At 45.3% G+C, this 12,891-nt stretch overlaps 2 protein-coding genes across 2 annotated transcripts; one reads left to right on the forward strand and one right to left on the reverse strand.

Annotated features, from left to right (window-relative positions):
• Positions 1–10,535: 10,535 nt before the first annotated feature.
• Positions 10,536–10,919, forward strand: T265_02312 (hypothetical protein; the record flags this gene model as incomplete). The annotated part of the gene is made up of 1 exon (XM_009166526.1): positions 10,536–10,919. The coding sequence occupies one exon, from the start codon at positions 10,536–10,538 to the stop codon at positions 10,917–10,919; it is 384 nt and encodes a 127-aa protein (XP_009164790.1).
• A 1,558-nt stretch (positions 10,920–12,477) lies between these two features.
• Positions 12,478–12,827, reverse strand: T265_12973 (hypothetical protein; the record flags this gene model as incomplete). Its single annotated transcript, XM_009166587.1, is given in 2 exon segments — positions 12,478–12,717; positions 12,723–12,827. Coding segments are annotated over 2 exon segments (345 nt in total).
• Positions 12,828–12,891: the final 64 nt, after the last annotated feature.

Here is a 12,891-nt window from a genome sequence, read left to right on the forward strand (position 1 = left end):
TCAGTATCTCAAGGTTATGGTGGCCTACACTAGGATGGTATAAAAGCCAATGCGAAGCTACAACTAATCGCTCTGTGCTTGTTCTTCGTGTGGTCCGGGTGTCCATGACGTTATGCTAAACGCGACTGGCACATTAGGAATCATGGTAAGGTCAGTGCACATTATGCCGAATACAAGAACATCCTACGTTGGATTGTTGACAAATAAGCTGTCTTGTAGTTAAATGTCTTGTACATTCACAAATTGCATACTCGAATGAACTTACCTCCAGGAATTCGAGTCGAAACTGCGAGTATACCAATGTGGAGTGGGCACACATTATGTCTGCTGGCATGGTGTATCGGCGGCGATCTATGGACAGAATGTCGGAAAAGTGCTTTCGCCGGCGGTCTTTTATGCTGTCATGTTGCACGCGCGTTCACACTGGAATGCTAATAGGCGGGATTAATGGTATATTGACAATTGTCCTCATGGTCAACCAATTCACTCATATTCAGCTGCGCTGAATTTGACTGCCGGTCCTTCGTGCGTGTTGTCCACCATGACGGTCGCGTAGTAATCATTAGTTTCAGCAGCCAACTTTCCCTCGACCTGTGTAGGACTGACTGGCAAATGTCCAACAGCATCTGAATGCTCAACAAGGATGCGTCGTTCTTTTCTGGCGTTTTAAGCCACCCATGGAAATCCGTGGCCATGTCCGAAAAAACTACGGAATTGATTTAGCCGGTGATGATTTCTGGATCTTACCCGATAAACTGCGTCGCTTGAAACACCCTGTTTGTGATCTGCAGCGTATTTGCATTGATACACAGGATCGAGTCTTTCGTCCAAGTTTTCCGGGTCGGTTTTTTCTTGTCGTTCAGTGGCTGCCGTTCACATGAAAGTCACCAGCGAAAAGAGTGCAGTATTCCTTTTACCGTTCCCAGAGCTGGGCAGTATACTTGCCAGCCAGAGTGTTCGCATGAGAAAGCGTCTAAAAGTGCTTTGAACTAGGTACTAGACGTAGCGTGGACAACCATCGGGGAGAGGCTAATCAGCGCGGCAACCATCCGAAATGAGAAAAGATCCGCCCAATTAACTTTTGTGCCCTGAGCTTGAAAATTTTTCAACTATTTCCTCGCTAAGTGTCAAATGGATCAAAGGTAAAAAAGCCCGTTGGTTAAGACAGTCTTTTTGGCATAATCAAGAAGAGGTCAGACGTAAGCCCCATAGAATAGTTGGAAGTACATGGGAGTAATGCTGGAGAAGGTACACCCGCCGAACTGTGAATGTATTTCAGCCGATTTCCCATAATGCAGTGTGCAGGACATGTTTGAAGAGAGCCAGATAACCAAATCCGAGATGCCTTGAGTTCATTCGGATCCATGGCCTTATCGGTTTTCGATAACCGAAATTGAATCTTTTTTGTCTACTTCGTACGTCTGTGTGGTTTGTTTGCGAAGTGGGGTGATGTTGATCCGCACATTACATCCACCTATCACCGTATTAGCGTTGGTTATCGCATGCGGCATTTGGTAACCCCCCAATATGCTAGAGTTGGGCGGAGTGTCTTTCATTCTTTTGTCCGAAATGGGCAGCAAGCACGTTATCTTATAGCCGTGGAACATTTTGCGTGAATGACGTCGCCCATGGGTTTTGTCAAAATCATTGTTGTCGATGGGAACAAGCCGCACTTGTGTGGCCTCATGGCACCTAAGTCTAATGGAACTGTTATTTTCCGTTCTTTTCGGGTGTTACAGCGCTTTAAAACCAAGATTATTGAGCTTAGGTAAGTGACCCATTCGGGCAAAGTTCTGTTTGCCTGGTACCAGAGAATAGTGCATTGTTAGAATGTGGGCGAGTTTGAGGTCCACACCGCCAGCATCAGAAGCCGGAACCAGAAGGTATCTCAGAATGCATTAGTTATCCGTCATGAGCATCTTGGCGAAGCATGCTCGGAAGCATTCTGTGACCCTCGGGGGTGAGATCTGCCAACGGGCACACCAAGCGGGAACCGATCGAGTCTTCGTCGTTGCTCATCAATAATCGATAGCATTGAGCAAAAAGAAGTCACGTTCGCGTCCCACTAATGCATAGCCAACAGGAAGTTTCGACATTGCCGTCGCATTTGAAGTGTCTGAGCCGGCTTGCGCCATGCGCCCACAAAAAAAGTTTTGTCGCAACCGTAGAATAAGTGTGCACTTAACAGTCAGCACGCAATCGTACCCTGTTTTTCACAACGGCGATAAACTACACTCTGGAGAATCCATCATTTGCTCGTGTTCCTTACGAGCCCACGTTTATTGCCATGTCGCCACATAGTCTTCACCTCGTCACATATTGGTGCTGATGTCTGTGGTGTCTGCAATTCATTTGAAGGCACACGTTAGGGTTCGATGAGAAACTGAGCGTAATGCAACCATTGCCCTGTGTGGCCAGATTGCAGTTGCATTTGCAGCTCGCTCAACATGCTGAGGTTCCTATGCCCGCTGTGCAATGGAGAAAACCGGAAATCATTGTGAGTTCCCCAGGATATTCCGCTTTTGGAGACGACGGTATGTTTCTTAATTAGGTCCATATTTGGTAACTGTCGTGTCTTGCTGAGTGTGTGGGCGGCGGGTGGGTTTCTTCTGCCATAAAATCCATCCTTTCCTCGAAACGATTTAGCAATGGAAACCAGCGTGAGTGTTTCACGCAAGCTGGAGAGTGGGGCTTTGGTTATTTCCATTGGGCTAGCTTTTACTAATCCTTTTCCCATTTGTTTTCCAGGTACAAGTGTAGAACACACAGTTGATGGCTCCTACTAAAATCATGTGCCTAAAGCACCAAATACGCTTCTTAATTGCTTCACTCTAAGTGTGTTACTCGAACACCGAAACTTCGGTACATGCGCACCACAACTAAAATTCATCCAAACTCGCAACAAGCACGCCATGGAATCAAGAGGGGACAGTGATTCTCTGAAGGTAGGAGTTCAAGACAATCTATGTTGATGTAAACCAGACAGGTAGCTTATCATCGATAACTGAGTTAGCAGGGTTAGGGTGATCAATCATGATAAGGTTTCTGTGCCTACTGAACAAGAATTGCATATTGAAAGGCCTTTGAAGCATGAACTCAGGGTAACACATATAATTACACTGGTAGACAATCTATGTTGATGTAAACCAGACAGGTAGCTTATCATCGATAACTGAGTTAGCAGGGTTAGGGTGATCAATCATGATAAGGTTTCTGTGCCTACTGAACAAGAATTGCATATTGAAAGGCCTTTGAAGCATGAACTCAGGGTAACACATATAATTACACTGGTGCGAGTCATTTCTATCTTCCGACGAACTGCTTCGTAACCATTCAACTACGCTGGGTGAGAACAGTGAAACCACCAGCAACAGCTGGGCTACTCTAATTATCCACTATTTTATTAGCGATGTTACATACAAACATCATTGTCCTTTTGAGATATATTTATATTTATGGACAACGTGGATGGTAGCATTCGTCAAAAGCTACCTAGGTTAAACTGTTGAGAACAGCGTATCTACAATAAGTACACCTGTTGCTGACATCTGCTGACAGTGTAGATTTTTATCGTATACTACTCCTTTACGTTTAGGACAGTCAATCGTGATCCTCCATCAAGCTATATTCCAATTTTCGAATGTTTCCGCCGTATAGATTTCAATCAATCAGGATTGGGATGACGCCACAAAATACGTGATCGCGTGATGCTCCAGAATCCTCTAGTGCTGGTTCCTAATGACGCATCTAAAGACATTAGTGTTGCATGCCTCATCAACTTGAAGCATGGTCACATACTGATCGGCCATCAGCCCTTCATAAAAAAAATCATGGTTCAGGCTTTGTCAAAAATGGCTAAATTCCCACAACGAGCGGGCGCTCTGGTGAATGGAATTCTGCTAGTTCTTTCTGGCCTATGGATCGTAAATGAACGAAGCTGGGACGTTGTGGTCACAAAAATATTTTTCCGATCCCAGACACCGTGGCTACCATCGGACCACCGTTCATCTTGATGACGGTGACATGTGGAGTTGGGTTCGCCTGCCAAAGGGAGGTTGCAATGTTGCGCATCGACAACAGATTTGTTTTGTTTGCAGCTTGGTACAGGTTTTCACATTGAGTTGCTCAGCAAACGGACGTTGAAACGAATTGGAAACTTCAGGTGACACCAGCTGAGCACTGAGTCCGCAGTGTTTTTGAGGGTAAACTTGAATTAGCTGGTGCATTCGTTGGCCCCAGAAGCGTCAGCGCCCTCACGGCTCGCAGCACGCTACCTGACATCACACCTCTTGGTTACGGATTACACCGAAAATTTTAATTTATTGGAATATTCGATTAATGATGCCTGACGTAGGGCTCATAGTGCTTTTGATCGACCCTGGAGAAACGCAACTTTTAAAATGCCTAATCGATGTTCTACAAGGCTATGCATTCATATTCGTAGGAGTACAGCAGGTAAAAAAATCCCCGAATAATGATTCAGCCAAATTTGGACACCTGGGATAATGCCGGATTGTGTGCAATCAAGCGCGGCAAACTGTATATCCGGTTCAAGTTTGGTGACAAGAAAGCGCCAGCAAGATGTGGTTCTTATTTTGGAACATCTGGATCTGTTTGACTTATACACTTTCACCAAGCGGTGTATCTTCCTTATAAAATTTATTCACAGTAGAAACGAAGGAGTCCGCCCCAATCAGTGAGAAACATTTTTATGTATGTTCCCTTAGGCTGCTTCCGAATCCACCAACGGTTGTTGTCCGAATACAACATAATGGAGCAAGTTATGCCCCTGACGCCCGTTTTTAAGCCACCCAAGACACTCTCCGATGAACTGCCTAAGTGATCTAAGCGGGCGTTGAATAAACTCTGAATGCCGGAATCCGGAGGGACCACAAATGTCATAAAGCAGTGGCCTGCACAAGAGCGAATTCTGCGGCGCCGGGACTGGAAATATGGGACGGCCGACCTTCCCACAGTGGTCGAAGATACTGCGCATCCATCCAGATGGCGGTCTATGAACACATAATGTAGATTATGTGGGTTTTATGGCCTGCCGACTAGTCACCATTCACACTGATGCGAAACCCATTACTTATGATAACATGTCACCTTTGCTATGGTGAGCCTCCCTCGCTCTACGTTGACTATCATCAGGCTAATCCCCAAGGTGAGTGCTCAGATGATTAGTTTATTCTCGCCAACTAGCCCCCGACTCGTCCAGAAAGCGCACAGGTTTGATTTACAAACTGCTCGCAAAGACTATGTGCCCGGAATCCCGGCACAGCCTATACTAATAACATGTGTGCGCCTGAATTTTTGACTCCAGAATAGAGCAAGTTGACAACCGTGGCTTACCAGCGTAGAACTACTACCGCCTCTTTTAAACGTGAACCGAGGGAGAGACGATAATGAATACGTGTGGTGCAGGTAAGATCCACCAATCCTAGTCTGTTCGCTCTTTAATAGGACATCAAGCATTTAAGGTAAATGTCATATTTCTTGCGGCCCAATACCCAGTAGGCAAGAGCTACAAGTGTTAACGCAATAGGAATCAGCCACTGAATATGACGTCTTTCATGCTCGGTTATACGAGGGTGCTGCCTTGTGCAGCAAGTACTGTTTTTGTTTTGCCAGCAACATGCCCCGTAGAGACACTCTAATCAGCTGAATTTTGTTTTCCTCTCTTTCCGGATGTCGGAAGATCGTAAAACACCACGCAGCGGGAATACCGTACATTTACAGTTAGGATGCATGTATTAATCTAAATTCCCAACAAAAACCAAAAACAAAAAATCAAACAGATAAAAAAAGCCATCCAATTTGGCCCACCGACTTCTTCAGCCAAGATGTGCGTTTGATGTTGGTCGTGTGTGTCATCTTGTCTTACTCAGCTGTTAGATATGATTGACGTAGGTGCACCTGTTTAGTTGATTAGGCATTGCGGGCACCTAGCCATATGTTTATTCGTGTGTGTCAGCTACTTTCTCATTGCTGCATGGTGCAGGCGACGATAGCCACTTTGGCAATTTCAACTCAGTTTGCTAGCTTCCCCTTCAGTTACTGTGGTCTCAGTGGTCACTTTATGATGGAAATGCATTATCGTGAGCAGCTCACCATGTACACATCGGATGGAAAACTATCTTGAAACTTCCTGTAGCCAGATAAAAAATCCCTGTTATGTTTCACAGCTTGAGGTTAAGAACTCCAATGCTATTCCGCAACACCTGAATAATTTCAGTGCAATATCAAGCAATGTATCAGAACACTTGGCCTACGAGCATGATCTATCATGATCTGTATGACTTATCTTCCTTATAACTCGCACTGTTTATTTAGATTTAATTAGTGTTTATGCCACAATGCCTATTTAGAATAACGTTTTACAGTGCACGAAGAACTGAAATTTGATAACCCTTTGATTGACCAGAAGATTCTAGATAAACTGTACTTACAGAGATGATACTCCCACACAGTTCTTGTCAACGAATATACTGTGGCTGTAGCAAGTTCCTATTGTGGCTGCAGAATTGCCTGGCAGCCTTCGTTCATTGCAGGCGAATCACGTTTTGAAGATATCGTATTTCATTGAGCACTGCATTGTAATTACAGGTAATTGTTTACCATGAAGATTCGTTCACTTAAACAAATCAAATACACAGTGCATTTGCTGAAAAATGCATTGCACATATATATGCTCAGCTATAAAGCGGTAACGCTGCATACGTGGTCCCTAACCCCCTGCGAAGTAGCTTGCTAGCATATCAAAGACAGTGGATGCCCAGTCGCCTAGCGGACTATATCGAAGAGAGGCCCGGTCCAGAAGAAGGCTTGGACACCGCACAATTAACCGGTCGAGAAAAAAGAAACTGGATCATAGAACCACATAGACAGGAGAACACTTCAACAGAAACTGCAGCACGACCGTGTGTACTTCCAACAAACGCTGGAGTGCCGGATTGCGACTGCAGCGCCAAACTGCCTAACTGGATACAACGGTGCATCTCTCGCTTAGCTCGAAAAGTGCTGTCTGAAATTTAATTCAGCTTCTTAATGTGAGGCCGACACGTCAACCAAATCCAGAAAATAGATGCGAGCAATTTGTTTTCCTAAGGGAGTGACGTGAATCTACAGGTGTTTTACTAAACTTACGTCATACTGGCTAGACCGCAGAAATTCTATCACCGGCGTTGCGTTATCGTTCATTGCTACTGCAAACCTGGGTAGAAAGAACCACAAAGCGATGCGACCAATGCATGTAATTTTAAACCTGTAATTAATTTTTTAAGGTTTGTTGAGCGAAACGCTGCGCCAAACCTTTTCCACTCACATTTTTCTGAAAAAATGCCTTCACATATCAGACCGAGAGCTGGACTGATGCATTCCAATTTTGGCATCTTGCGCATAGGTCTTACTGTCCCTCGGCTCGTTCGCTGCTTCCTGCTCTTTCACGGGTCTAACCACCGTTCCGTGTATGAATGAGACACAGTATTGCAGAGCAAATCAATCCGTTACCCAACTAAAAGACATGGTTCGCATTGTAGCCTTCAGTGTCGGTCCATCAAAAATAGGCTGCGCCTTTGTATGAGGTGTCAATGCGGCCCCCAAGATTAACCATCCAGATCGGTATTGAGCCGTAAAACTTCTGCCAAGGCCTCTTGGTCTCCAAAGTCCGTGAATGGGACGTGTTAAGAGTCGGCCCTTAAAAAGAGGGTTTGCTGACCCCACCATCAAACACACGTTTGCAATGTCGGGTTTTTAAGGCGCATGTTTCAGTTGCGTACCTAATTGTCCCCATATCTTGATCTGAGCGCCGCAGCAGCAACCAAGCCGGCGTACAAACATGATTTTATGGTAACATTCCGGAACTGTGAACTTTCGGACACGCTGCTAGAAGCCATAATTAGTTACATATTAAAGCATGTTTGAAAACAGGGGCCACGTTTTTGACTTAAACTCTCCCTAGCATTCCACCGCTAAGTGGCCCGATCTCCCATCAATCATAAACAATTTGAGGTTATCAGATGTTGGGCTGCGTAAATGTGAGTTTCCAGTTAACTTATGCGCAGATTGTGCTGGAAAAGTTGTGTACCAAGTTTACCAAGTGATTAAAGTATAGCATGGATTAATTAAACACCGGAGTTTCACAGGTTGAAGGAGGTTGTTTTTGTGATCTCACAAATATGGAGCTTCGCCTTTGAATCCCGGCTGACGGAGCAATGCGTGTACGAGTTAATTTGTCCCGGCACCCAGACCATACCGCCTAACTTGCGGATTTGCCTGAGAAGGTAATTGATACTATGGTATCTTGAGGAACTCGGCATGTAGCTAAGGTCTCAGTACTTCCGTTCAATCTCTTCGGCCTAGCCAGAGGGCTCGGGTAGAAGGGTATGAACGTCCCACTTGTGATGCCACTGGAAATACCGGGTGCTTTTGGCAGGGGCTTATTTCTTATCTTTTATCTGCATTACGGCTGTATTAAACGATTTGCTGAAGTTTACGCCCAGCGCCAACTAAAGCCCTGATTCTATTCCACAGAGTGAGTATCGCTGTTTTCGTAAATAAACCGACACCGGTCACTTGCGAGGGGCGCATTACTTTCTCACATTCCCAGCACTATGAAAGTAAGTCTTCAATATGTGAACGGTCCGTCTTGCAGTTACTCTCAGTAGAGAGCTCGCAACTCTTCATCCGCCCACTTTTTGTCCTAACGGGACATTTTGCACTCTGTGGAGGTGAGTTCTTGCCACCATATTCAGTGAACCATTGCGGCAACAGGTTTTGGCCAGCACATCATAGTGATAATCATGGGTTCGCATGCCAGCAGCCATTCCGCCACCTTTTATGACTCGATCAATGACTTTCACCGTTCTATGAGTAATATCTGGAGTCCTTTTCACAACTATGGGGCGGAGCACACCAAAACCGCGTGAACTGGGGGCAAAAGTTGACGCTTATCACAATTTTTGTTCTAGTGGCTAGATACGAGCCTCTGAATGCCTCAACAGATAGAGTCAATTTTGTTTTAGATTCAGATTGGTTTGTCTCTCGGGATGTTGACCCCACTAAGACGAGAGTGGCAACACCTTGCACATCGACGTTAGCCGTAAGCCTCACAGGTACTCTCAGGCCACCCCATGGATGAACGTTTTTTATATTCTTTTTTTAGAACAAACGGGAGGACAGCTGTCGTCCGCTTGTATTTCTTGGTGTTTTTGGACAAGTGAGGACCGGAACAAGGCCGATCCAGCTACAGACAAACAGCAACGCTGCTTCCATTGCGTCACCATTCTGCGGCTGCCCTGCACTTGCGCTTAAGAGCTGCAGTAGGATGAGCAGAGATGAGAAGATTTACTGGCTACGTGCTGGGTTCCTGGAGGGAGCCCGTGGTCTTTCATAGCACTCATGGCCGTGGATGGTTTGAGAGTCACAGGCATATCACATTTTGGACCTCCAATATGAACAACCTGAAGAGTTTATGTTACTTTTCAACGCTGCCCTTGAGTGGGGAGGTTGCTCCTGTATATTCACCAAACCGCTGGTTACTTGCCGACAAGAAAATAATAAAAGCAGTCTTTCGGATTATGATGTGCGTTACCTTTTGATCTCAACAGGGTCCCCTACAATTACAATTCATTCAATTGATAAGCCATCTTGTGCCCTTGCTGTGCATGAGAATAATGTCTTTTTGATCAAAAGGTCTAGCGTTCTTAAGCTGTTTTTCACCCTCCGGTGGGTTGGTTCGCAAGTATACTGAATGAGAAGTGAATCCTTAGGTTAGTTCACAAATGCACCAATGATGGAGCGGCTTGGAGAGCATGTTACACTAGATACTTTTGTAGCGTCACGACCCTCCAGGGTAGCTTCTTTTCCTAATCCTGACTAAGACCCTCAATTTTGTCAATGGGTCTTTCTAGATAAATTAACTTGGTCTTTGTAGAATGGAACACGAAGTTCAGAGCCCACGCAGCCGCTGCGTGCAGTAGTTTGTCACCATAAATTGCTCCAAAGCAGCTGAGCTTTTTTGTTAGCTTTATAAGGAAAATTCTGAGGAGTACTAATTGTTAGCGGGCCCACTGGCGAAATGGTGAGGCGAAAATAATTTCGGTTTACTTCAAGTGAGCAGCTCTAGATGAGGAAGTTTATATCTTTGATGTGACTCAAATTACGCGAACATATGGGCCTCTTAGACCGCTGGGGGGGGGCAACAGAACGTTCAGTGACTCGTGCACGTGTGCTTTTATTGTGGCTGTACTGAGGCTCGACTTTGATGTATATCCGAACGAAAACTTTTTTGAGCGCCCCACAATTTTCCTTAACTGTAACCTCTCATGCGGTAAGTTGAAAAAACGGGCTCCGTTTATTGTCACATTTCCTACAACCAGTTGTGCAAACAGCTTCGTTGCCAGTATGCTAGACGCCCTAGAGTTTATTGTAGGATGTCGAAGGGTATAAACCATTGGGTGACCGATATAACAGATGGACATGAAGTTACTCTATCACAGTAAAAACGAAGTACACAATTTAGAACAGCCAATATGCGTATCGAAATTACTGAGAAAAAAATCACGATCTGGCTATTCGGCTTGGCGTCCTTTTCCCGTCTCAGCCTTTTGGTGTCTCCCATATTTCCACCGGAGCGTTTTATGCTGGTGGCACTGAAAACCAAAAACTACGCCACGTCGCTGGCCCATGAAAACCTTGGATCCGAACTAAATATGGTCTCAGTGTACTTTGGCGAATCTGCCCACAAATCAGATAATGAAGGGCAGATGATGGAGTATTTCGCATCGTCTACCCATCACCGTCATCCTAAGTTATTTAATAACCAGTCGCAATCTCTGGCAAGTGTGATGATATCCATAATTGCGGAAATGGTGATCCGCTTGCGATCGTTCCGCAATCAATGGAAATTTGCCTGAAGTATAAACTCTCGCGGGTCTTCGATCGGCCTTTCATTCACATGACTTGACAGCTCAGCGAACGCGGCGTGCGATGTACAGGTATCTGAGTATCCTAGTGCAGCACTTCGATGGGCCCAACATATTTTCATGTAAAATGTGATAGAACGCACTTTCTATGTCTAAACAAACGGCTGAGCAGAACTCTTCCACGTCCAAGTGGAAATTTCGATGACCACCATGGGCAGCTGAAAGATTGAATCGGTTCGGTTGCTTTCTCAGACGCGTCACCGGTCCTTTTGAATTTTTCATTCGTTCTTATGAACACTCACGTTTTGCAACGATGTGAACTGTCATAGCGACACGCTATGGGTCTCTGTTTCCAGCTAATTAAATTCAAATCATACGGACCATACATTGCCCTCGCTGTCGGTCTTCTTGGGTCGCTAAAAATTTCCACTCCGCCGCTGATCACATGCTCTCGAATTTAGTTTATTTTCCGATTACGTAAAACGATTCTGTTTCTAATTCATAAAACTGCGGTGAGACGACTGGGTCCTAATATTGACCAGTGATGATCATTTTGGTTGCGATTGTGATGTATTGAACCAACTTAGTCTGCGCTGCTGGCAAGCCTCAAGCGCACGAGTGTAATGGAGTCGTCTTCTTAAACATGCTGCAGAATTTTTTCTCATGCGCCACTCTGGTTGCATTGAGTAGCAAATGCAGTTTTAAAGTATTTGCGACTGTTTTCAGCAGTCAGTCACCCCAAGTCAATATACAGTTCACTCTGTGTAATAAACGCATTGGGCAACTTATGACTAAGAGTTTACCACGACACCACTTGGCACTCGAAAACCTGAGAGTAAAGTTATGGACGAATTTTCACACGAGTTTCGACGAACACCGAAATTCATGGTGTCAAGAATAACATCATAGACGCGAGATTTAGATGGGATCCAGGTGGGCAACATGGGAATACAAAACTGTTGGGCGAATGAGTGCATTTATTGAAGCGATTTTCCAGTCCGGTGTTTGGTGACCTTGGAAATATGCTCTGTTAAACAGTGGTTTCAAAAAGAAGTCAATAAATTGCATTGACAGAATAGAATCAACAGGAGTGAACGTTCCGGCACTTAAAATGCCGATGTCGGAGAAATCAGCCTCGTTTTGCATCTAATGATAATGTATCAATCCGTGAATCCGTGAATTCTAACCAGCCGGTTCCGTAGCTAGCCTCGGGCATCACGTGACCAGCCGATCGACCAATTACCAGTCGGGATTCTGTGTGGTCCGTTGCTGAGAGCCCTTTGTGACGTACAGGGTCGTGGGTCTGTAGTATACGGTGTTTGTCATTTTGATTGATTCATATGTAAGTATTGGTGATGTGCAACCTTGCTTACTGGGCCTTGGCTCATGAGCTTTGTTTCTGTTTTGCATCCACAGAAATTGTCGTGAACACCTGCCTTCGGAGAATCACTGTCCCCTGGTGCTTCCATAGCGTGCATATTACATAATTGGCGACCACGCCAGGATGGTTACCACACACTGGTAGACATACCACAGAGATCCTGGCTCTTCACATGTGCATACTGGCCTCAGAGCTAGCACGTTGCTCACTCACACGGTAGACGCAGCCCCAGATACAGCAACCCCTGCACACGCTCAGCAGCTTAACGCACCACACCACTAGCACCGGCCGGTTCACGTAGGCCATGGTACACCGGGGACGGTGTTCTTCAAAAAGGAGGCCAGTGTAGTATACGGTGTTTGTCATTTTGATTGATTCATATGTAAGTATTGGTGATGTGCAACCTTGCTTACTGGGCCTTGGCTCATGAGCTTTGTTTCTGTTTTGCATCCACAGAAATTGTCGTGAACACCTGCCTTCGGAGAATCACTGTCCCCTGGTGCTTCCATAGCGTGCATATTACATAATTGGCGACCACGCCAGGATGGTTACCACACACTGGTAGACATACCACAGAGATCC

This window comes from Opisthorchis viverrini (assembly GCF_000715545.1).
Source record: "Opisthorchis viverrini unplaced genomic scaffold opera_v5_28, whole genome shotgun sequence".
Taxonomy (NCBI): Eukaryota; Metazoa; Platyhelminthes; class Trematoda; order Opisthorchiida; family Opisthorchiidae; genus Opisthorchis; species Opisthorchis viverrini.